Below are 22,772 nucleotides of genomic sequence, written 5' to 3'. Positions count from 1 at the left end.
CGTGAGTGGCTGAGCGCCTGCAACTCGCGTCAAGCACCCGGGAGCCTATGGTAGCGCGGGAAGGTTTCGGCGGGCCAATAGACAGCGGCGTGGGGCTGTCAATCAGGGAGGCCTGAACCAATGGGCGGCGGGCTGCGGGGGCGTCACGGACAGAGGACTTGGGCTGAGGCTCCCCCGCGGGCGGGCGCAGAGAGACGCGGGAAGCAGGGGCTGGGCGGGGGTCGTGGCGCCGCAGCCAGCGCAGCCAGCCCCAGGGGCCGCCGCCTCCGCTGCCCAGCGCGCTCCGGCGCCGCCGGCCGCCTTAGCACCCGCCGCGCCGCAGCTCCGGGACCGGCCCCGGCCGCGACGCCGCCGCGATGGGCAACGCCGCCGCCGCCAAGAAGGGCAGCGAGCAGGAGAGCGGTGAGTTCCCGGCCGTCACCCTGATCTCCGCTGCGTGCGGCCTGCCCGTGCTCTGCCCATCACTGCATGGCCCCTCCCCCACATGCCCCCCCAATCCTGTCCGCCTGCACCCCTGCCTGATGCCTGTCCACGCTGAGGTCCAAGCACCGCAGACGTACCTTGCCCCCGGTAGGGCCCCGGTGCCTATGACCAACCATCCCCCACTGCAAAGACCGTGCCCCCCCACCCAGCTGTCACTGCCAACCATTGCATGTATGACCGCCGGGGCCCCAGATGGGGCCCTGTCACCACCCCACCCCCTCCTCTTCTATTCCCTTTTCCCAGATTCTAATCCCTCCCCACACTTCGTCACTCACCTTTTCCACACAAGCCCAATGCCTGACCCTGATCCAGGCTCCTGCCAGTCTCAGGAGTGCTGTGGGGTCCACTCTGCAGGGACCTTGGCCACTTGGTGACCACACCCCTCCCCCTCCAGCCCCCGCCATCTTTCCCCTACCCCTGCCTGTGATCCTCCTAACCACAGCCCCCACCTCAAAGCCCCCCTGCTCCCATGAGCGTTTCCCGGGGCCACCTCCTGCATTGTTTTCCCCTTCTGTGTCACTTGGCATGGGGGACAAGATCATTCTGGGTCCCTCTGCCCCTCTCATCCTGTCGCTCTGCCTCCTCCGTAAGCGTCTGGCCCTAGCTGGGGTGGCAGACTGTTTATGAACCTAGAGAGCGGCTTCTGCGCTTCCAGATCCAAGTTCGAGCTGGCCTCGCTCAGAGCCATTGCGTCTGTCCTCTTTCTGGGGTTACGGGTGGGGGAAATCGGCCGAGCACTCTCTCATCTCCTGGCCTGTCCTGAGTTCTGGGTTCCTTGGAAGCACCCCCCCTCCCCCCAATAAATGGTCGTTTCACAACTGCGGTTCTGTCATTCACCCAGTCCCTGGGGCTGCTTCACTCCTCCTAGTTCACGGCTGAGAATGAAATGTAGTGTTAGCAAGGGCTCATTCGACTTGAATTGGGATGGTCAGAAGGAGGAATTGCAAGGGTAGGGAAACGCCATCCAGCAATAGGATGGCTAATGATTTGGTTTGCTGAGGAGAGATGGATTCTGTGCATACCCAGGACTCACCCAAAGGGAGGTGTGTTCCACCCCCCACCCCACCCCGCCCCCATCCCTAAACATGCTGAATTTTTTTTTAACCAGGGAAAGAAACTGTATTTGAAATAGAAGAATTCTGTATTTGAAATACCTTCAGAAAGGGCCTTGTGCCCTGTTCCCAATATTTGCGTCTCTTAAAATAGTGTAATCCAAGCTAAAGCTGGACTGCCACTGAGAACCCCTTCGGTTACCCAGAAATAGTCAGACCTCCCCAAAAGGAAGGCTATGACCAGCTCTGCCCTTCTCAGCATCTGAGTCCCCAGAATGCTTCTAAGCCCAAGAACTTTCTGCCCCTCCCCCCCTCCTTCCAGACAGCACAGCAGCCTTAAGAGGCCTGGCATGTCACCGATGGGCGGGGGACGGAGAGGCAAGTGCTTGTAGTTGAGGGCTTGATGACAGAGGAGCAGGTGGGTAGTACTCAAAAGGGCCCAGACGGAAGGGGAGGGCCAGCTCCCTTGGCAGGTGAGGCCCCCCAGGAGGTAGATGGTCCTGGCAGTGGACTGTATACTGCAGTGGCCCTTTTGAGAGTTGAACATAGTGCTAGAAAAGCTTCAAGCATATCAAACAGATTCAGCAGGAACTAAGAGCCACAGAGGGGAAAGAGCCCAAGAAAAAGATCAGAGTCTCCGAGTTGGCCAGCTGTTTCATTGGGATGAAGTCCAGCCACTGTTTATCGGCATCCGAGAGCTCTAACTTAAATAGTCTCCATAGATACACTTATTCTGATAATTTCTCTCCAGATGACGCAGATGACATCATACAGGCAGGATTCACACCCAGATCTGCCTACCAGCGGATCTCTTGGACCCCAGAACATCTCAACTTAGATGTTCTTTTATTTGTTTTGACTTTTTGAGACAGGGTCTCACTGTATAGTTCCACCTGGCCAGGAACTTGATCTGTAGACCAGGCTGGCCTCAAACTCCCAAAGATCCGCTTTTCTCTTATTCCCAAGTGCTGGGATTAAAGGTGTGCGCCACCATGTCCAGCCTTCAGCCCAGACATTCTTAAGCTGCCTCCACAGGAGTTAAACCCCAGCCATACTTTCCTAATTTAAAATGATTAAAAAAAAAAATCACAAAACTGTGAATAGTAGTGTATATTGGTACTAGCAGCCATTCAAGAGGCTGAGGCAGAAGGATTGTTTGAGCCCACGAGTTAAAGGCTAGCTTGGGTGACAGCAAGACCTTGTATCAAGATACAAATAAAACCTGTGTTCATCACGATGGCTCAACAGGTAAAGATTGTTTTGAGCCAAACATGCCAGTTTGAATTGTCTGCCTGGAACCCACATGGTGGAAGGAGAACTGGCTCCTACAGGTTGTCCTCTGACTTCCACAAGGTGCGTGTACATACACAATAAATGTGGAAAATTAAAAATAATAAGACGGGCATAGCGACTCCCGCCTGGAACAAGCAAGCAAGGGACTGTGAGTCAGAAAGGACCTGAGTTTGAGGTCAGCCTGGGCTACAAAGGAGACATGGCCTTTTTTAAAAAAAAAAAAAAAAAAAAAGTAAAGACTGTACTCATTTTTGTTCATAGGTTCTAAGCTATAGCAGTTAGAGATTGCCTTTTATAGTCTCTGATGTACATTAAAATACAATGTAACTGCTAGGCGAACATTAAAATACAATGTAACTACCGGGCGATGGTGACCCAGGCCTTTAACCCCAGCCCTTGGGAGGCAGAAGCAGGTGTGAGCTCAAGGCCAGCCTGGTCTACAAGAGCTAATTCCAGGACAGGCACCAATGCTACACAGAGAAACCCTGTCTCAAAAACAAATAAACAACAACAACAAAAAACCAATGTAACAAAATGGAAGTGGTGTACAGGCTTATTGACCTAGCTTCTTGGGAGGCCAAAGCAAGAGAATCTTAAATCCTAAAATAGTCTGGGCAACTTAATGAGAAGCTATCTTAATAAAAGTAATAATAAATACTTAATAAAAGTAAATAAGAGCTGGAGACACAGCTCAGTGGTACATTGCCTGCATAGAATGTTCAAGACCCTAGGTTCAACCCTCAGTACCACTAAAAAAATAATAATAATTTTGTGCTCTGCCCCTGAGACCTAGTCAGAGGCATCCGTCCACCCCTAGAGAGAATGGGGTGAGAAAGGGAGTCCCTTTGCCCGGAAGCTTCTTACAGGAAGGAGGAAAGCTGGGTCTCCTCTCATGTAAGCAGGACTAGGGCAGTAGCCACACCAGCCTGCAGGGGGCACCTGCATTTCATCTGCCACATACTTACCCCTCGGGTTGGGAAGATACCCAAGCCGTCCTAGGCCCCAAGCAGGTATCTTACAACCCACTGCACGGCCATGGCTTTGCCCAGGCGGGGCAAAGCTTGCTGTCTCCTTGACCAAGAGGGCAAGGGTCTAGAAGCAACCCAGGATGGAATAAGATAAGGGGATTCTGCACCCTAAAATGCCAGGGATGTTGATGGGCCGGAAGCCTAGAGGACAGAGGGAAAAGGTCAGGTTCCAGGAGGCTGCCAGTGCGAATAGCCAAGTGGGGCTCAGGTCTCAGCTAGTACACACCTCAGAGAGTTGATCCACAGGGAACCCCGAAGAAGTCCACGTGACAAGTCAGTCCAGTCACTGAGGAAAGACGTCCTCAGGACATTCCTGGATAGAAAGATTTGTCTTCTAACATCCTATAGAGGTTCAACGGTCAAACCCTTGTTACCACTGGCAGTTGTATGGGTGCCCAAGAGGGTCTTCCCGGACAGCTTTGCCTTTTGCCCAGTCAGGCCAACAGAAGTTTGAAGGATTCTATCTGCCCTCCCCTTGCACCGACTAGTCTACAGGTTGAGTTTCTTACCCTATTCCCACCCTACAACTCCCTGGCTCCCTCTACAGGCAGGGCCCTGAGGACTGGCAGCCACACTGGTGCAGCAGATCTTATGAGGCTTCCCAGCCACCGTAGTGTGCTAGTGCCCTGAGAAAGACTGAGTGATGGCTTCCAGCTCCAACGATGGTGAGGCTGAGCCCTGTTGCTATAGCAACTTCCTAGGCACTGTCTGCCCCTTAAGTCAGGGAGGGGCTGTGATAGAGGTTTAGGGGAGCAGGTAGAGAGAAAGAATCTGAAGACTCCGTGGGTATCCCTGGAAACCCCTCATTTCTTAACATCCTGGACTAGGGGGCCTGAGAGAGAAGAGCAGAGAGATGAATGGTTCATTTCAGACCAAAGCAGATGGTCTGTCCGGAGTGGAGCTCCAGCTCAGACGGGGCGTGGAGTCGTCCCACCTAGTCTTGGGATTCAGCCCAGAATGAGGATTGGTCCATTTTAGACCTGGGTATAGTCCAGCTTGGTACCCTGACCCTGCCAGACGGGGCCCTCCTCAAACTGGGGGTGCGGTGTAGTGCACTCTGGCCTGCTGCTGTGTCCCTCATGCTTGAATCCAAGGTGATTTCTGCGTCTTGCTGTAGCACTGACTTTCCTAGAGGTATCTGGAGTTTTCTCAGTACATCAGATCCAGAGAGTGGAGGCCATGACACCCTTCCCTTCCAAGTGGGAGAAGACTGAGAGCAGCTGCGCTAGCCTCCTTGTCCACTTCCTGTTCAGCAGGGTCTATGGGTGCCCAGCAGCCCCAGGAAGGCCACTGTAGAGCTCTCAGCTTTGGGAGCCAGGAAAGAAGGAAGATGATGATTAACGCTACCTTCCCCTCCCCCACTCAAGTTTAGCCATTCATTTCCGGTTTGGACTTTTCATGGCTGAGAACAGAGCCAAGCACAGGGCACGGTTTGACAGAGGCCAAGGACATCCCAGGACACTGTTCCCCTCTCGCCCCTGCAAAGGAACAAGACAGAGACCCAGATGTATCCATTTCTCTCGGGGGTAGCAGGATTTGGGGGCTTCTTACTGAGAGGAGACTCAGACAAGATAGGTGGCTTTTGCCACTGTTTCCCACCCAGGCCTTCCTCTCCGCTGTTCTTGCAGCTAATTAACAAGCTCTGGGGCTTCTTTAACCTCTGGAGAGCTGGTGCCTGGTGCCTGGGCTGGGGCCTTAACTCCTTCACCTCTGCCTCTGGGCAGCACTCCAGGCCATGGACTTCGTGCAGACTACACCACTGGGGGAGACATACTGGGAGCCATGGGCATCCCTGGAAGGGCAGGCCAGCCAGAGGGACACCCTCTAGAGAATCTTCCCACCTCCCGCTGCCAAGGAGAGCCTCTGCAGACCTTGGCCAGCCTGGAGCAGGTGCCTTTAAATGCTTCCGTGGCAACCAACTCCTTTCCCAACCCCCAGACCTTACCAAGACACACTGGTTACTCCAGCCAGGAGGAGATTGCAGATAGAACCCAGGGCCACCTGGGATGGATGTGGGGTCTGGAAGTAGTGAGCAGGAGGGCGATGTCACCTTCCAGCTGTGGCTGCAGCTGTTCCTCTGGGCCCACCTGGCTGTCCGTTTCCTGGGTTACCTGCGCTGCACTTTCTGGGGACTAAAACCCCAGTCAGCACCCTGAATCCTGGCTGGGAGCTGAGGGGCCCCAGATTTGCCCATGCTCCCTAACCCCCATGCCACGCTGTGCTGGGAGAGGCAGGCAGCAGGTAAGTGGGCTCCGTCGGGGGCTACACATAGTTCCTGCTGTGTGTGCAGCACCATCGCCTTTGCTTTCTTTGTTTACTTCTCCAGAGGCCTGCCTTGTGTGAGAGCTTGCTGTCTCAGCTTCCTAGTTCAGGGACTGCAGCTGAGGTTTTTCTTTTGTGTTGTCTTGTGCATGCTGGGAAGTGCGCTGCTGCCGAGCTACAGCGCCAGTCTCTTCCCTCAGCACAGGTTCTTGCTAAACATTCTAGGCTGGCCTTGAACTCAGAATCCTGCCTCAGCTTCCAAAGTCTTGATCTTGTAAGCCTAAGCCTTTACTCTAAGCCTGTTCCTCTTGGTCCTGTCCTCCCTGCTCCCTGACCTGTCCCAGTACTAGGGAACCTGAGCCAGGAGAACTGCTCTGAGTTCAAGGCCATCCTGAGCTACATAGTGTCCTGTCATCCTGTTCTACAGTGTAAGGTCTTGTCTCAAAAAAATCAAGAGAGGGGCTGGCTGTGGTGACCTGTGCCTTTAATCCTAGCACTCAGGAGACAGAGATGGGAGCAGAGGTGGATCTCTGTGAGTTTGAGGCTAATCTGGTCTACATAGTGAGTTCCAAGACAGCCAGGACTATATAGAGAGATATCCTGTCTCAAAGGGAAAAACAAGAAAGTATTACCCATAGTTCTCTGAAGGAACAGAACTGGCAGAATGAATATTTATGTATGGGATTTATTTACTAGAGTGGCTCGCAGGCTGTGGTTTGGGTAGTTGTTCAAGCCTAAGACTGGATGTCTCAGCAGCCCCAGTAGTGCTGGAGTTCTGGAAGATTCCTGGGCAACTGCTGCTTTTCAGTCTGCAATGAAATACTGAAGAACTAGGTTCTGATACCAGCAAAGGAACAAACACCTCGGCAGCAGGACAGATGGCCTTGCCAGTGCTAGAGAGGACAAGCAGGCCACAGCAGCATGTTCTTCTCCATGTCCTTTGTGGGGGCTTACGGTGGGTCTTCCCACCTCGCATGGTCTAACAAAGAAACCCCTCACAGGTGTGTCCAGCTGCTAGGGTTTTAGTTGAGTTGCCTACTAAGGTTAGTATCACAGCTATCAGCTGTCACAACTGGCATTTCTGTACCATACACCTGGCTTTTATGACTCTACCCCACCACCCTACAAGATCGTCAGTGCTTTATCCCCATTTGTTCATGTGGAAAATTGAGACCCAGAAAGATTAGATGAGTTGTCTAGAGATGCATAGCCCATCATGATCCGGACCCACTCTGAGCTCCTGTCCTGAAGTTGTCCCCTAGCTGCCTCTCAGAGGCTGTGCACAGCAGTGAACTGTCATGAGGCCTCATTTTTCTGAGCTGTTAACTGAGTAAAACAGATAGATGGAAGGAAGGTTGTCAGGTAGATCAAATAAGAGTGTGGATGAAGTGGGTGTCCAGCCAGTTACCAGGGACATCTTCTACATTAGGAAATGAGATGCTGGCCTCAGGATGCTGCAGGTGCCAGGGAGGAGTGTGCCTGAAGGGAGGCAGCCCCTCAGCAGAAGCAGGCACAGAGTCAACAGGGGCCAAGGTGACAGCTGAGCCCCCCCAAGGGCGCCTGCTACACTACCCCTACAGGCCTCCACAAGAGCCTGGCCTCAACAGACGAGCAGCCAGATCAGAGGCTATAAATACCTCAGCTGGCACAGTCCTGGCCAAGGAATGTCTGTCAGTGCTAGGGAGTGTGGGGTGGGCTGGCCTATGTGCCTCTTGGTCCTGTGCACCCCTGTGTCTCCGTGAGCCCTGTTTAGGAGTTACCAGAATCTGGGACCCACCTCTGTAATTAAAACGGTACTCAGGCCCCAGTCCAATCATGATTCCCCAGGTTGCCTCTAGGATCCCCCAAAGACACTGGTAAAATATCAGACTCTGACTTGAAACAGCTGCACCCCACTTTCCACCAGAGCGGAAAATCTTGATGTGCCTTGAAGCAGGGACTCTCCCCCTAACCTTCTCTCTCTCCCCCCAGTGAAAGAGTTCCTAGCCAAGGCCAAGGAAGACTTCCTGAAAAAATGGGAGAGCCCTTCTCAGGTAAGCACCTCAGACTGAGCAGTTCCCAGCGGACAGTACCTAGCTCTGCCGCTGTGTGCCTTACCCAGCCCTGCCCCATTCCTTTCTAACATGCCCACAGTGACCCCTGCTTCTCATCACCAGGCCCCCACCCCATTTGTACCCTTGCACCTGGCAGCCCCTGCTCACCATGCAGCTGCCAGCAGCCCCTGGGCCCCAGGCCAAGGCCGGATCTGGCCCCTGCCACCCTGCCTGGAAGAATGTCCCCTGGGTCGTCTCCACCCATTCCCCAGGGCCCCCTCTGCCGGTGGCATAGGGGACTCCCCAGACCAGAAGTATGCAGAGAGGCACCCCTGAGCCCTCCCATCTCTGTCCACAGAATACAGCCCAGTTGGACCAGTTTGATAGAATCAAGACCCTTGGCACCGGCTCCTTCGGGCGAGTGATGCTTGTGAAGCACAAGGAGACCGGGAACCACTACGCCATGAAGATCTTGGACAAACAGAAGGTAAGGACCAAACACTGCTGAGCTCAGGAGAGGGACATGGATGTGTATGTGCGTCTTGTCTTAGGCTTTGTAAGTATTCCACTGGTGGGTTTTTTGTTGTTTTTTTCTGGCTTTTCGAGATAGGGTTTCTCTGTGTACCAGCCCTGACTGTCCTGGAACTCGCTTTGTAGACCAGGCTGTCCTCGAACTCACAAAGATCTCCACTGGTGGTTGAATGTCCACTGTTAGGGTGCAGCTCAGAGGCAGAGCACTTGACCAACATTCTCAAGGCCCCAGGTTCCATCCTCACCTCTGCAAAAGATGAAGGAAGTGGGAAAGGATATGAGGGTCACAGTGTTGCTGCACACACAGGCCAGAACTCTGCGAACTATGCCATCTGTACTCAGTAGTGTCTTTGAACCTGTCCCCATGAGTCCCCTTGTCCTCCACAGTCTGTCAGCCCCAAGGACACACAAACACACAGGTGTTCAGAGAAAGTAAGGTTTACACAGTTCCTTTTTTTGTTTTGTTTTGTTTTTCAAGATAGGGTTTCTCTATGTAGCACTTTGTAGACCAGGGGTTGGCCTTGAACTGGCAGAGATTTACCTGCTTCTGCCTTCTCAGTGCTGGAATTAAAGATATGCGCCACCATCGCTGAACTTAGACAGAAGTTCTTTGAAAAATGTATTAGTGTGTGTGTGTGTGTGTGTGGCTTGTTGACCAGCTGTTTCAAAACAGTGCAGTAGAGGATGGGAGTGGAGAGATGGTTCAGTGAGTTAAAGGCGCTTGCCACGAAGTATGATAACCTTAGTTCAGTCCCCAGAGCCCACATGGTGGAAGAAGAGAACCACTCCTACAAGTTGTCCTTTGGCCAAGATCAAGTGTCCTCTGACCTCTCCAAGTGTGTCATGGCATAAGCATGCACCCCCCCACATACAGAAAGTGAATTTAAAGAAAGAAACGTACAAGTTAGAAGGCTGAAGAGATAGCCCTGGTGGACTAGTCACCTTACAGGCAAGCATGGGGATCTGAGTTCAGTCCCCAGGGTGCACACAAAGCCCAGCACAGCAGCACTGTTCATGTCAGGACTCCTGGGAGGGAGCTCACGGCATCCAGCCTATCCTGTGTAGCAGCAGACAGGAGCCTACCATTAAGCAAGTTGGAAGGCAAGGACCTATACCCAGTTATCCTCTGATCTTCACACGTGCCATGGTACACACACCTGGACGCACACAAACACGCAGAATAGTTTTATGAGATCGGGTTTCTCTGTGTAGCTCTGGCTGTCCTTGAACTCAGAGATCCACCTGCCTCTCTGATTGAGGAAGCTCCCCATGATCATCCTCAACATGTGTGTGCACACATGAATGCATACACAGACCCACACGGAATTTTATTTTAAAGCTGTGTGTGAGGGAACATCCCAGCACTGAGGAGAGGAGTAGGTGCATGAGGAAATCGAGGTCATCCTGGCTGTGTGGTACCCTGCCTTAAAATAACAAAAAAACTTTGTTTGGAAATGGAGTCTCGCTTTGTAGCCAAACTGCCTTCAAACTTGAGATCCTCCTGCCTCTGCTTCCAGAGTACCTGGGTGACAGGTGTGTGCCACCATTTGCAGCTTTTCATAAGGACTGCATATGTACAAGTGTGTGTTTTTGTGTCTGTGTATGCATGTACGAGGTAGAGATATAAGATCTATACCAGGTCTCTCCTTTAGTCACTGTCCATGTTCACCATCATCGTCGTGGTCACCATCATCGTCGTGGTCCTCATCACCATCATCATCTCATCGTCATCATCATCATCATGTTTCTCTCTGTAGCCCTGGTTATCCCTGGAACTCACTCTGTAAACCAGGCTGGCCTCGAACTGGCCTCAAACTAAAGATATCTGCCTTCCTCTGCCTCCTGGAAGGCAATGCAATACCACGCCTGGCTCTCCACTTTATTTTACCAAGCTTGGAGTGGGACTGGCTGGCCACCAAGCACCAGGGAATCACCTGTCTTCCCCTACCGATGCTGGGGTTGTAGGTGCATACCACCACACCTGGCTTTTCCATGGGTGCTGAAGATCTGAACTCAGGACCTCATGCTTCTGCTGTGGGCACTTTACCAACTGAGCCATCCCCCAACCCTTCCATAATGACTTCCTTAAAACTGTGTGTGTGTGTGAGCACGTGTGCCTGTGGATGCAGGTGTGAGCACACCTGCGGGTGTGTTTGTAGGTACCTGTGGCAGCTAGAGGCATTGGATCTCCCAGGAGCTAGAGTTAGAGGCATTTGTGAGCCACCTGACATGGGTGCTGGGACTCAAACTTTAGTCTTCTGCAAAATGCGTTCACACTTGCTTTTAGCCACTAAGATCATTTTGACCCATGAAGATCTCTGGTCCTGTTTGATGCTGACACCGAGACACAGCACGGGTCACAGGACTTCTTCATTGGACCTTATTTCTGTTTGTGTGTGGTCCTGGGTCTTTCACATTCCAGGGAGTTGTTCTACCACTGAGCTGCCCCTGAACCCTAACAGAGGGATTTTGACATTTTCTTGCTAGCCCATCAAAAGCATACAAAGAAACAGGTGAAATTATTATTATTGTTATTGTTATTGTTGTTGTTGTTGTGGTTGTGTTGTTGTTGTTGTGGTTGTGTTGTTGTTGTTCTTTCCAGCTACTGGGGCTAGAACTCAAGACCCACATCTGTTAATCTACCACTGGGCTACATACCCATCCCTGGAATTTATTTTAACCATGTTTGCAATTAATACAGTGGATCTATCATAGTCATTTCTATGCTACCAGTGTACGTAAAGCTGATTGGTTGGTTGGTTTTAAGACACAGTCATCTATCCAAGCCCAGCTTCACATTCTTTTTGTTTGTTTTTGTTTTTGTTTTTGAAGCCTGTCTTAGAACTCACTCTGTAGACCAGGCTGACCTCAAACTCAGAGATTCGCCTCCCTCTGCCTTCAAAGTGCTGGGATTAAAGGCATGCACCACTACCTTCAAATTCTGTGTAGCCGAGGCTAGCCCTGAGCTCCTGCTTGCTCTGCCTCCTCAGTGCTGGGATTTTTAGACTGCATGCACTGCCACACTAGGCTCAGTTGCTGCTGTTCCTTTTGTTTTTGTTACATTTTTTTTATTGGGGGCTGGGAGATGAGAGCCACAGCAACACTGTAGAGGACAGAGGACAGCAGGAGTCGTTCTCTCTTTTTGCCATGTAGGTTCTAGAAATTGAACTCAGCTCACCAGATTTGGATCAAATTTGACAGTCCTGTTTTTGAGGCAAGGTCTTGGTATGTAGCCCAGGCTGCCCTCACACGTGAGGTCTTCCTGAATGCAGAGATCACAGTGAAACAGTTTGTGATTTTTTTTCATGCTAAGTAGTTTGGAATGCACTGAATTTTATTTTCGGTGTGTGTGTGTGTGTGTGTGTGTAAGTATGTGTTTGTGTATGTGTGAGTGTGTTTTGAGATAGGATCTCACGTAGCCTAGGCTGGCGCTTCTGTGTAGGCAGAGTTGTTCTTGAACCCCAGATCCTCCTGCCTCAGTCTCTCAAGTGTACACCAAAGCCAGGTCATCTTGTACCTGCAAATCCGTGGAAAGGCAAGAAAGGATGCAGAGACTGACAGCCTTGCCAGGGCACAGTTGTTTCATATGCGCCTGTTGCTGAGGGGGCGCTGGCAACATGGTTCAGCAGAGAAAGGTGCCGCCAAGCCTGATGACCCAAATTTGACCTCCAGGACTCACGAGAAAAAGGGGGACAGACTTCCTCAGCTTGTTCTCTGACCTCCACATGTATGCCTTGGCATGAACAGGTTGCCCACAACATAAATACAAATAAAGATAAATTTAGAGTTTCGGCCATCAGGAGCTAATCTAGCACATGCAAAGTCCTGGGCCCCATGTCTGACCTGGCAAGAGATTTAAAAAAAAAACAAGTGCTTGACCAGAAAAAGAAAAACTGGTTTCTAAGCTGCCATGCCTTTGGGGACTCGCTGGTGTCATTAAGTCTCCTACCCTTGCAGGCAGCCTTCTCTGGTCCCCCCTCCCCCCCCACTTTCCAGACTTTTCCAGGTGTCTGATAGGGGCCTTTGTAAGACCCAGGCTCCCTCCCCCAAAATTCTTCTGGTTTTGGGGGCTCCTACACATGCTTTCTGCCCTAGTTGTGCGCCACGTAAGGGCTCTCAGCTCTTAGCACGCAGCCAGGGCCGTGGATATCTGGCTAAAGAAATAGCCTCCACTCCCATCTTCCTGGTACTGACCAAGCCTAGGGAATGAGGCCCCTCCCACACCTCTTTTTCTGCCTCAGGTGGTGAAGCTGAAGCAGATTGAGCACACTCTAAATGAGAAACGCATCCTGCAGGCTGTCAACTTCCCGTTCCTGGTCAGACTTGAATTCTCCTTCAAGGTAAGGACCACAGCCAGGGCTTCAAGAGGGTGGAGGGTGGCTCCGGGCCCATGCTGAGCATGGCCTCCTGATCCCCTGGGCTGGCACCACCCACTTTGAAGGAAGAAGACCCTTGGAGGAAGAATGCCAGAAACGGGTGGACTGGGGCCCTGGCCCCTCCAGTTGAGCTCTTCAGCTAGTCAACTGCTAGTTCAGTAACCGGGCGTCACCGAGCCTGAGTGACCTCCAGAGTCACCACCCTGACTCATTCCAGGAACCCTTACTGCCACTCGGCAACCAGGGAGCTGCGCCTCCCTGTGCCCTGCAGGAGAGGCACTGACCACACTGGGCCTTGCTCTTCTCATCTGTGAAATGGGACTCAGAACAGCCCTCCTATTGTGAGGTTGTAAGAGTAAGGAGTTCTCGCAGGTGCATAAGAGCCTGTGGGAATGCCTCTTAGGCAGACTGTCAGCAGAGCCTGTCCCCACCAGACCCCGTCCCCACCAGAGCCCGTCCCCACAGAGCCCGTCCCCACCAGAGCCCGTCCCCACAGAGCCCATCCCCACCAGAGCCTGTCCCCACAGACCCTGTCCCCACAGAGCCCGTCCCCACAGACCCTGTCCCCATAGAGCCCGTCCCCACAGAGCCTGTCCCCACAGACCCTGTCCCCATAGACCCTGTCCCCATAGACCCTTTCCCCACAGACCCTGTCCCCATAGACCCTGTCCCCATAGAGCCCGTCCCCACAGACCCTGTCCCCACAGAGCCCGTCCCCACAGACCCTGTCCCCATAGAGCCCGTCCCCACCAGAGCCCGTCCCCATGGACCCTGTCCCCCCAGAGCCTGTCCCCACAGACCCTGTCCCCACAGACCCTGTCCCCATAGACCCTGTCCCCATAGACCCTGTCCCCATAGACCCTGTCCCCATAGACCCTTTCCCCACAGACCCTGTCCCCATAGACCCTGTCCCCACAGAGCCCGTCCCCACAGACCCTGTCCCCATAGAGCCCGTCCCCACCAGAGCCCGTCCCCACAGACCCTGTCCCCACAGAGCCCGTCCCAGAAGTTCCCCATGCAGAAGCTGTACAGAAGTTCATAGTTTTTTAATTTGTTTTTGTTTTTGTTTTTTCAAGGCAGAATTCCTCTGTGTAGCCCTGGCTGTCCTGAAACTTGATCTGTAGACCAGGCTGGCCTCAAACTCAGAGATCTGCCTGCCTCTGCCTCCCAAGTGTTGGGATCAAAGGAATGAGCCACCATGCCTGGCATAGTTTTTGGGTTTTTTATTTATTTATTTATTTATTTATTTATTTATTTATTATGTATACAATATTCTGTCTGTGTGTATGTCTGTAGGCCAGAAGAGGGCACCAGATCTCATTACAGATGGTTGTGAGCCACCATGTGGTTGCTGGGAATTGAACTCAGGACCTTTGGAAGAGCAGGCAATGCTCTTAACCACTGAGCCATCTCTCCAGCCCCTAGTTTTTGTTTTTTGAGACAGGGTCTCAGTAGGTAGCCCAAGCTGGCCCAGAATTCACCATCCCTCCTGCCTGAGCTTCCGAGAGCTGGAATCATAGGTGTACAACATGGCTCCTTATCAATTTTGTTTTGTTTCTTGAGGTGTTGGAAATGGAACTCGGGGCTATGTGTGTGGGAGACAAGTGTTCCACAGTTGAGCTGCGTCCCCAGTCCCATAATAACCTTCTGTTCTTTTGGTGGTGAGCGTGGAAAGGCAGAGCTACCTCTCTGGCAACCTGTCAGACTTTTGTTCTTAGCAGGGCTTATGTTTTCTTTTTTTTTTTTTTTTTGGTTTTTCGAGACAGGGTTTCTCTGTGGCTTTGGAGCCTGTCCTGGAACTAGCTCTGTAGACCAGGCTGGTCTCGAACTCACAGAGATCCGCCTGCCTCTGCCTCCCAAGTGCTGGAATTAAAGGTGTGTGCCACCACCGCCCGGCAGGGCTTATGTTTTCTTCTTACTCTCCAGCCCAGGCTGATCTCAGAGTCTTCATCCACCCCAGCAGCTGAGACTCCAGCTGTGTACCACCCTGCCCCACATGGTTTTGTTCTGGGTCCTGCAAATTCTGTGACCTGTCTTACCTGTTTGGCAGATGATGGAACTGAGGTTGAAACAGTAGCCACTGCAGAACTACAGCTAGCCAGGGCCCAAGTCCTCTCCTTCTCCCCTGTGAGAACAAAGTAGCAGCTGCCTCTTCCTGCTCCCAGAGAAAATGCAGCTCCTGGTGCTTGAAGCATGGGCCGTTGGGAAGATAGTTGTCACTGGGGGTTTGTGCTTGCTCCTCCAGGCCACTGTGGTCTTCAGCTGGGGCCCAGTGCCTGGAGACAGGGCCTTGACTCGCTTTTCCTCCCACAGGACAACTCAAACTTATACATGGTCATGGAGTATGTGCCTGGTGGGGAGATGTTCTCCCACTTACGACGGATCGGAAGGTTCAGGTAAGCAGGCCCCACCCCTGCTACCCAGGGGCCACTATCCAGGGACATAGAAGAGTCCAGTCTGCTTAGAAATGGAAAGTGATGTCTCTGGGTTCTGGTGGGATTTTGTTTTGTTTTGTTTGTGTGTGTTGTTTATTGATAGGGTCTTGGTGTGTGTGTTGTTTATTGATGGGGTCTTGCTATAGAGCCAGAGCTGGTCTTTGGCTCAAGATCCTCTTGGTCCTGCCTCCTGAGTGCTGATGTGACAGGCGGCTGTCACCACACTCAGTCCCTGTGACGTTTTGTTCCTGTTATGCTAAGCAATTTGTGATGTTTCAGCCAGCCAAGCTGAGTGACCAGGACAGAAACGGGGGGGGGGGGGGATCGATCGATCATACTATGTAGTCCAGGCTAACCTTCAAATCCTAGCGGACTCTCTTCTTCTCTCTGAGCTTCCTGGAACCACAGAAACTCACCATTGCACCTAGCAAGATTTTTTTAAATTAGTGGATAATTTTATGTAGTTTTAAATTTTATACTTGTCACTTAACAAGTAGATATAAATATATCTTGTATACACTAAAATCCAAACATCTTGTCAAGTGTCGGTGGTGCACACCTCTAGTCCCAGCACTGAGGATATCGAGGCAGGAGGATCAGGAGTTCGAGGCTAGCCTAGGCTGCATAAAAAGCCCCTTTCTCAAACACAAGCAACCGCCTTCAAAACCAAATCAGAAAGCGAAGTCTCTGTGAGCCTCTGTGAGGGTTGCCTTAGGAGCGAGCGCACGACCTTCCCTTTCATTTCTGTCATCTTTCAAATGCTGGCCAGGCCCTGAGCATGGTTTCTGGTCCCTTGCATTTCCTTTTCCCTAAAGCCCTCCTCCCTTCCGTGTGGCTGCCTCCTGCCCTGTGGCTGCCCTCCTTGCTGGTACTTTCTCCCTGGGGGCTCTCTAAAAGTTGTCCTCGTTTTGTGAGCTTCAGCTTCGCTTTACCTGTAGCCCTTGGTGGTTGACCCTATGGGGTGTTTGGGGGTTATTTTTGTTTGGTTTTGAAACAGGGTCTCTTTATGTAACTTTGGCTGACCTGGAACTTACCTGTAGACCAGACCGACCTAAAGCTTACAGGTCTCTGGAACACTGGCGTTCAAGGTGTACGCCATTGTGCCTGGCAAGGTGGCCTTTGTTTTGACACTTGTCTGGACCCTGGTGACTTTCTTCCAAAACTGATTATCAGATAAAACCCCTTAAACTGCCTCCTTGGTTGGGTAAGGTGACTCCTCACCTAGGCGCTTGTCCCCTCTAAGCCTTCCAGCTCGAGTTTCTTTTTGCTGAGTTTGGTATAGAATTGTACAGCTTAGCATCTGGGGAGGTGGAAAGCTTCATGTTTTTGTTGTTGTTGTTGTTTTTGTTTTTAACACAGGGTCTCACTAAGTAGTCTGGGCCGGCCTGAAATGCATAATGTAGTCCAGCCTGGCCTCAGACATACGTCAGTCCTTCTGCCTCTGCCTCCCAGTGCCCTGATGACAGATATGTGCCACCATGTCAGGCTCCCCAGTTTTTGCACTACTGGTTGGGTCTGTGTTACCCGGGTTGTCTTGGAATCCTGGGGTCATGTAAGCCCCCTACCTCAGCCCCCCTCATAGCTGGAACTACTAGAGCATGGCATCATGCCCAGCCTTGAATCTACGTTTTGATTAGCTAGACACGGGATGTCTTACTCTGTGGGCACATAGACCCACTTGCTGGACCACTTGGATGTGGTCATGCTCACCCACACATCCCCTCCTGGCTTGTCCCCACCAGTGAGCCCCACGCCCGTTTCTACGCGGCACAGATCGTCCTGACCTTTGAGTATCTGCACTCCCTGGACCTCATCTACCGGGACCTGAAGCCCGAGAACCTTCTCATCGACCAGCAGGGCTATATTCAGGTGCCCGTGGCCGGGGGAGGGTGCTCCCGGGCACATGGAAGCCTGCAGCCCTTCTTCTACCTACTACTTCCTATTCTTGTGCCTACAGGTGACAGACTTCGGTTTTGCCAAGCGTGTGAAAGGCCGTACTTGGACCTTGTGTGGGACCCCTGAGTACTTGGCCCCTGAGATTATCCTAAGCAAAGTAGGCACCTCACCAGCCTGCCCCGCCCCTGAGGCCTGCTCCACCTCACCAGCCTGCCCCGCCCCTGAGGCCTGCTCCACCTCACCAGCCTGCCCCGCCCCTGAGGCCTGCTCCACCTCACTAGCCCACCCTGCCCCTGAGGAATCATCTCCTCTTCACCTTCTTGCTTCATCGAATGGCCCCCCATCTTGCTCTAGGGCTACAACAAGGCTGTGGACTGGTGGGCTCTCGGGGTCCTCATCTACGAGATGGCTGCTGGTTACCCGCCCTTCTTCGCTGACCAGCCTATCCAGATCTATGAGAAAATCGTCTCTGGGAAGGTGAGGCCAGGATATGGAGCTCATCCCTGGAAGGAACCGAAACCGCCTTCCACATTTCCCCCACCAACCCATCACCGTAACATCCAGGAGCCTGAGGCAGGAGCATCTGAGGCCAGCCTGGGCCACATAGAAATTTCCAAGAGAGCCTGGGCTAACTAGTGAAACAGAAAAATCAAGGAAGAGGGGTGTGACTCAGTAGTAGAGCAGTGGCCTAGCATGGATACCCCAGCAACACAGACACACACACAGCTGTGCCCCTGGTCCTGCCCACCGTGGAACACCACTGTCGACATAATGTGGGAACTCCTCAAGTGAGGAGTGGTGCTCTCTGTCTCTCTCTTTGTCTTTCTCTCTCTGTCTCTCTCTCTGTCTCTGTCTCTCTCTGTCTCTCTTTCTCTCTCACCAATGCTTTGGAGCATCTATCTCACAACTGACAGAACTGAGTAAGCCTGAGCCACATCAGAACCCTGGATACAGGAAGTGCTGCCCTGACAGACCAGAACAAACTTGTTCCCGTGTGTCTGCCCCAGCCATACCAGCAAACCTCATCCTGCTGTAGCTATATACTCTTTCTAGACGTGGGGTCTCCTTAGTCACCCTGGCACGGTGGCACAGCACTCTTTAGTGGTGGTCCAGACCAGCTGGTCACAGAGACAACCCCGCAGTGCTCCTTTCAGGGGGACCGTCCCTGTCCCCAGCGTTCATTAGCCCTGGGCCACTCTCCAGCCATGTCCCGAGGAAAGGGCACCCCGTAGGAGAGGTGAGGAAACTGGGGTTCAGAAAGGGACTGTGACCGATCTGAGTTTGCGCCATGAGAAGTAAGTGGGAGCCCCAGTCCTGTGTTCAGCAACCCTACCTTGCAGGGGAGCCTGACTGTCACCCCACTCTCTTTAGCCGCCGGTTGGTTCCAAGTCTCCATATGCTCAGACAGTTGTGGGCACAGCCCGGCTCCAGGTCCCAGCCCTGCCACAGCTACTAGGTGAAGTGGAGACAACCCTACTTTGGTTCTCTGAGCCTCATTTACCCATCAGCCATCTGACCTCTGGGAACTCAGGGCTGGGCACACACTCACCATCGCCTGTGAGTGAAAAATGAGCACCTCCCATCAGAGAGGAGAAGCAGCAGACAGCCAGGGGGCGTGGCAGCATGAGCTTCGCTGCTTTTCTTTTTTTTTTTCTTTCTTTCTTTCTTTCTTTTTTTTTTTTTTTTTTTTTTTTTTTTTTTTTTTTTTTTGACACAGGGTCTCACTTTGTAGCCCTGATTAGGTTAGATTTACTATGTACACTAGGCTGATAGCAAATACAGACACAGAAATCTATCTACCAAGTGCTTTTTATCCTAGCATTCAAAAGGCTGAGGCAGGAGGATTGTTGTGAGGTTAGATAAAGAGATTTTAGACCTGTTAAGGATGTCACTCAGAGGAAACACTAAATGGAAAATTGAAATGTCAAAGATGGTGGCTTAGTACAAAAAAGTCCATGGGCTGGGCGGTGGTGGCGCCCACTTTTAATTCCAGCAGATGGGAGACAGAGACAGGTGGATGTCTGTGATTTGAGGCCAGACTGGTCTACAAAGCTAGTTCCAGGACAGCTAGGGCTGTTACACGGAGAAACCCTGTCTTGAAAAACCGAAAAAAAAAAAAAAAAAAAAAAACACCAACCACAGAAGTGATGTGAGGAGAAAGCGAGGGAATTCCCTTGTGTTGTTTTAAAAACAAGAGTCCCAGGTTGGACTTCAGCTCCACATGTAATCAAGGTCACCCTTGAACTCAGGGTCCTGCTGCTGCCTCCCAAGTCCTGGGTTAGGTTAACAGGCGTGCGCTGCACACGGCTGAGCATAATCCCCTTCTTTGTAGCAATTTACAGTTCCCACGGGCCCTGATCACGTTATCTCACCACACAGAACCCTGGGACGTGGCCTGGAGAGGTTAAGGACCCTGGCCAAGGTCACACAGCCGGGAGAGGAGTAGCAGGGACCAGTTGGTTTTCTTTTGTCTTTCTTTTCTTTGTTTGGGTCTGCTTCTCTTGCTGGGTTGCCTTCCCTTTCTTCCTTTCCTCCTTCCTCCTTTCTTTTCTTCCTTTCTCTACTGTTTTTTTCTTTCAGTTTGTTTACATCTGTTCATTGTGCCTGTGTCAGCTTTCAGGAATCATTCCTCTCCTCCACCATGTGCGCCTTGGCTGTCAAGCTCAGATTATCAGGCTTGGCAAGAAGTACCTTTACCTGCTGAGCCTTTTCTCCAGCCCTTTTGTGTTTTCATTTTGTTTCTTTTCTTTCTTTTTCTTTCTTTTTTTTTTTTTTGAGACAGGGTTTCTTTGTAGCTTTGGTGCCTGTCCTGGAACTCACTTTGTAGACCAGGCTGGCCTGGAACTCACAGAGATCTGCCTGCCTCTGCCTCCCAAGTGCTGGGATTAAAGATGTGTGCCACGACCACCCTGCTTGTTTTGTTTCTCTTTTTTTTTTTAATATTTATTTATATATTTATTATGTATACAATATTCTGTCTGTGTGTATGCCTGCGTGCCAGAAGAGGGCACCAGATGCCATTACAGATGGTTGTGAGCCACCATGTGGTTGCTGGGAGTTGAACTCAGGACCTTTGGAAGAGCAGGCAATGCTCTTAACCTCTGAGCCATCTCTCCAGCCCCTGTTTTGTTTCTTTTACAGCAGGGTCTCACTGTGTATCCCTGGCACTCAACCTTCCTGCATTAGCCCCCAAGGTGCAGGAATGACAGGCTTGTGCCGGTACCCTTGGCTCCTGGAAGTCAGTTCTTTTGTTTTTGTTTTTTTTTTGTTTTGTTTTGTTTGTTTGTTTTTTAACTTTTTTATTGAGCTATACATTTTTCTCCACTCCCCTCCCTATGTATACAGTATTCTGTCTGCATGCATGCCTGCAGGTAAGAAGAGGGCACCAGATCTCATTACAGATAGTTATGAGCCACCATGTGGTTGCTGGGAATTGAACTCAGGACCTTTGGAAGAACAGCCAGTGCTTTTAACCTCAGAGTCATCTCTCCAGCCCTGGAAGTAGTTCTTACCGGTATAAATCCAGAGGCTGTTCAGGGATGTGCAAAGCCTCTGGAGGTGGATGGCTGGAAGAATTGGCCCTGAAGGAATGCCGAGTGAGAAAGGAAATATCCTTACTTCAGAAGCCCTCAGACTCCAGCAGAGCTGGCTGAAGAATCCTAGCCGAGGATCTAAGTCTTCAGACCTGAGATAAACCTCCTACAGTTGTTTCCTGTGACCTTGGGATAGTTGATTCTCAGCCCTTACCCAGAATTCCTAAACCAGCAAACCCAGAGGGGACTCAGCATATAACTATTTTTTTGTTTGCATGGCTGCTGGGGCCTAAAGGCAGAGTGCTGTGTGCGGTGATCTACTGACCTGCTGCAGCGCAGTAGGCTAGCTCCAACAAGCCATTTCTGTTTACACTTTACTTACTTTAGTTTTTCAGTTTGTGTATATTTGTGTGTCTGTAGGTGTGTACACATAGTATAGGTACCCTTGTAGGCCAAAGGCATTGGATCCCCTGAGACTGGAGTTACAGGTGGTTGTGAGGCACCATGTGGGTCCTCTGCAAGAGCAGAGCCATCCATTGGTCCAACAGTGAGCCTTCTTTTTTTAAATTCCTTTCTTTCTTTTGAGGCAAGGTTTTATGTAGCCTTGGCTGGCCTTAAATAACTCAGTCACAAAGACCTGCCTGCCTCTGTCTGAGGGCTGGGATTATAAACGAGTGCCACCACACTCCAACAAGCCATCTTAACAGATTTCCCCCTGTAGGACTGTTAGATAAGACAGGTACCATCCAGCCAGAGTGTAGTGATAAACGCCTGAAGTTCTCACACTCAGATGTTTAAGGCCCAGCTTAGCTACATGTTAAAATCCTGTCGTGCATGGAGTGGTGGAGCTCAAATTTAATCCCAGCACTGGGGAGGCAGATGCAGATGGATTTCTGAGTTCCAGGACAGCTAGACCTACTCAGAAGCCATGGCTACTCAGAGATATCCTGTGCGTGTGTTTTTTTTTGGGGGGGGGTTACTGTCTCAAAAAGTGGAAAAGGCAACGTTGTGTACCCCTGAATCTGTGAGCAGCACCCCATTCTATCTGCACCCCCTTCCAGGTGCGGTTCCCATCCCACTTCAGCTCCGACTTGAAGGACCTGCTACGGAACCTTCTGCAGGTGGATCTCACCAAGCGCTTTGGGAACCTCAAGAATGGGGTCAATGACATTAAGAACCACAAGTGGTTTGCCACGACTGACTGGATTGCCATCTATCAGAGAAAGGTGGGCTTCATTTTTCCCAGCATGTCCAGAGTTGGGGAAAGGGAAGGAGACAGCGATGGGACCTTGTGAATGGCCTGTTAAGCCCAGGATCAAACACCAAAAGGCTTCCTGGAGCTGGTAAGGGACTGGACATGGGATGCTGGGGTCTTCTGGCCACTTTGTGGTCTTGGGCAGGAAATATTCTCTGGGAAATGACTTCCATTTGGTAAGTTGGGATGCAAAGAAGACACAGTACCCTAACGTTGAGCACAGGCCTGGGCCACAGCAGTGTCTCCTGAATATTATGCCATTCATCTTTATTGTTGTACTGGTGTGAGGTCAGCTAATGAGCTCTGGGCGATTCTCGATCCTTCTCCAGGTGGAAGCTCCCTTCATACCAAAGTTTAAAGGCCCTGGGGACACGAGTAACTTTGACGACTATGAGGAGGAAGAGATCCGGGTCTCCATCAATGAGAAATGTGGCAAGGAGTTTACTGAGTTTTAGGGGTGTGCTTGTGCCCCATGGGTTTTCTTTCATTCTTTCTTTTTCTTTTTTTTTTTTTTCTGGTTGGGGGTGGGAGGGTTGGATCGAACAGCCAGAGGGCCCTAGAGTTCCATGCATCTAAATTAACACCCACTCTACAC

The 22,772-nt window shown here is 51.4% G+C and overlaps 2 protein-coding genes across 2 annotated transcripts; both read left to right on the top strand.

The window, feature by feature from the left end:
- Window positions 1–128: 128 nt before the first annotated feature.
- On the top strand, window positions 129–22,765 carry Prkaca (protein kinase cAMP-activated catalytic subunit alpha). The gene is made up of 10 exons (XM_057753912.1): window positions 129–402; window positions 8,090–8,151; window positions 8,510–8,638; window positions 12,924–13,022; window positions 15,372–15,454; window positions 17,236–17,362; window positions 17,451–17,546; window positions 17,744–17,866; window positions 21,984–22,148; window positions 22,507–22,765. Exons 1-10 carry the CDS (start codon window positions 357–359, stop codon window positions 22,630–22,632), a joined length of 1,056 nt encoding a protein of 351 aa, XP_057609895.1. The 5' UTR covers window positions 129–356; the 3' UTR covers window positions 22,633–22,765.
- Smim46 (small integral membrane protein 46) lies at window positions 5,863–6,012 on the top strand. Its single transcript, XM_057753913.1, has one exon. It carries the CDS (start codon window positions 5,863–5,865, stop codon window positions 6,010–6,012), a length of 150 nt encoding a protein of 49 aa, XP_057609896.1.
- Window positions 22,766–22,772: the final 7 nt, after the last annotated feature.

This window comes from Chionomys nivalis, chromosome 21 (assembly GCF_950005125.1).
Source record: "Chionomys nivalis chromosome 21, mChiNiv1.1, whole genome shotgun sequence".
Taxonomy (NCBI): domain Eukaryota; kingdom Metazoa; phylum Chordata; class Mammalia; order Rodentia; family Cricetidae; genus Chionomys; species Chionomys nivalis.
Note: the sequence above shows the minus strand (reverse complement) of the source record. Positions and strands in the feature narration are given on the sequence as shown.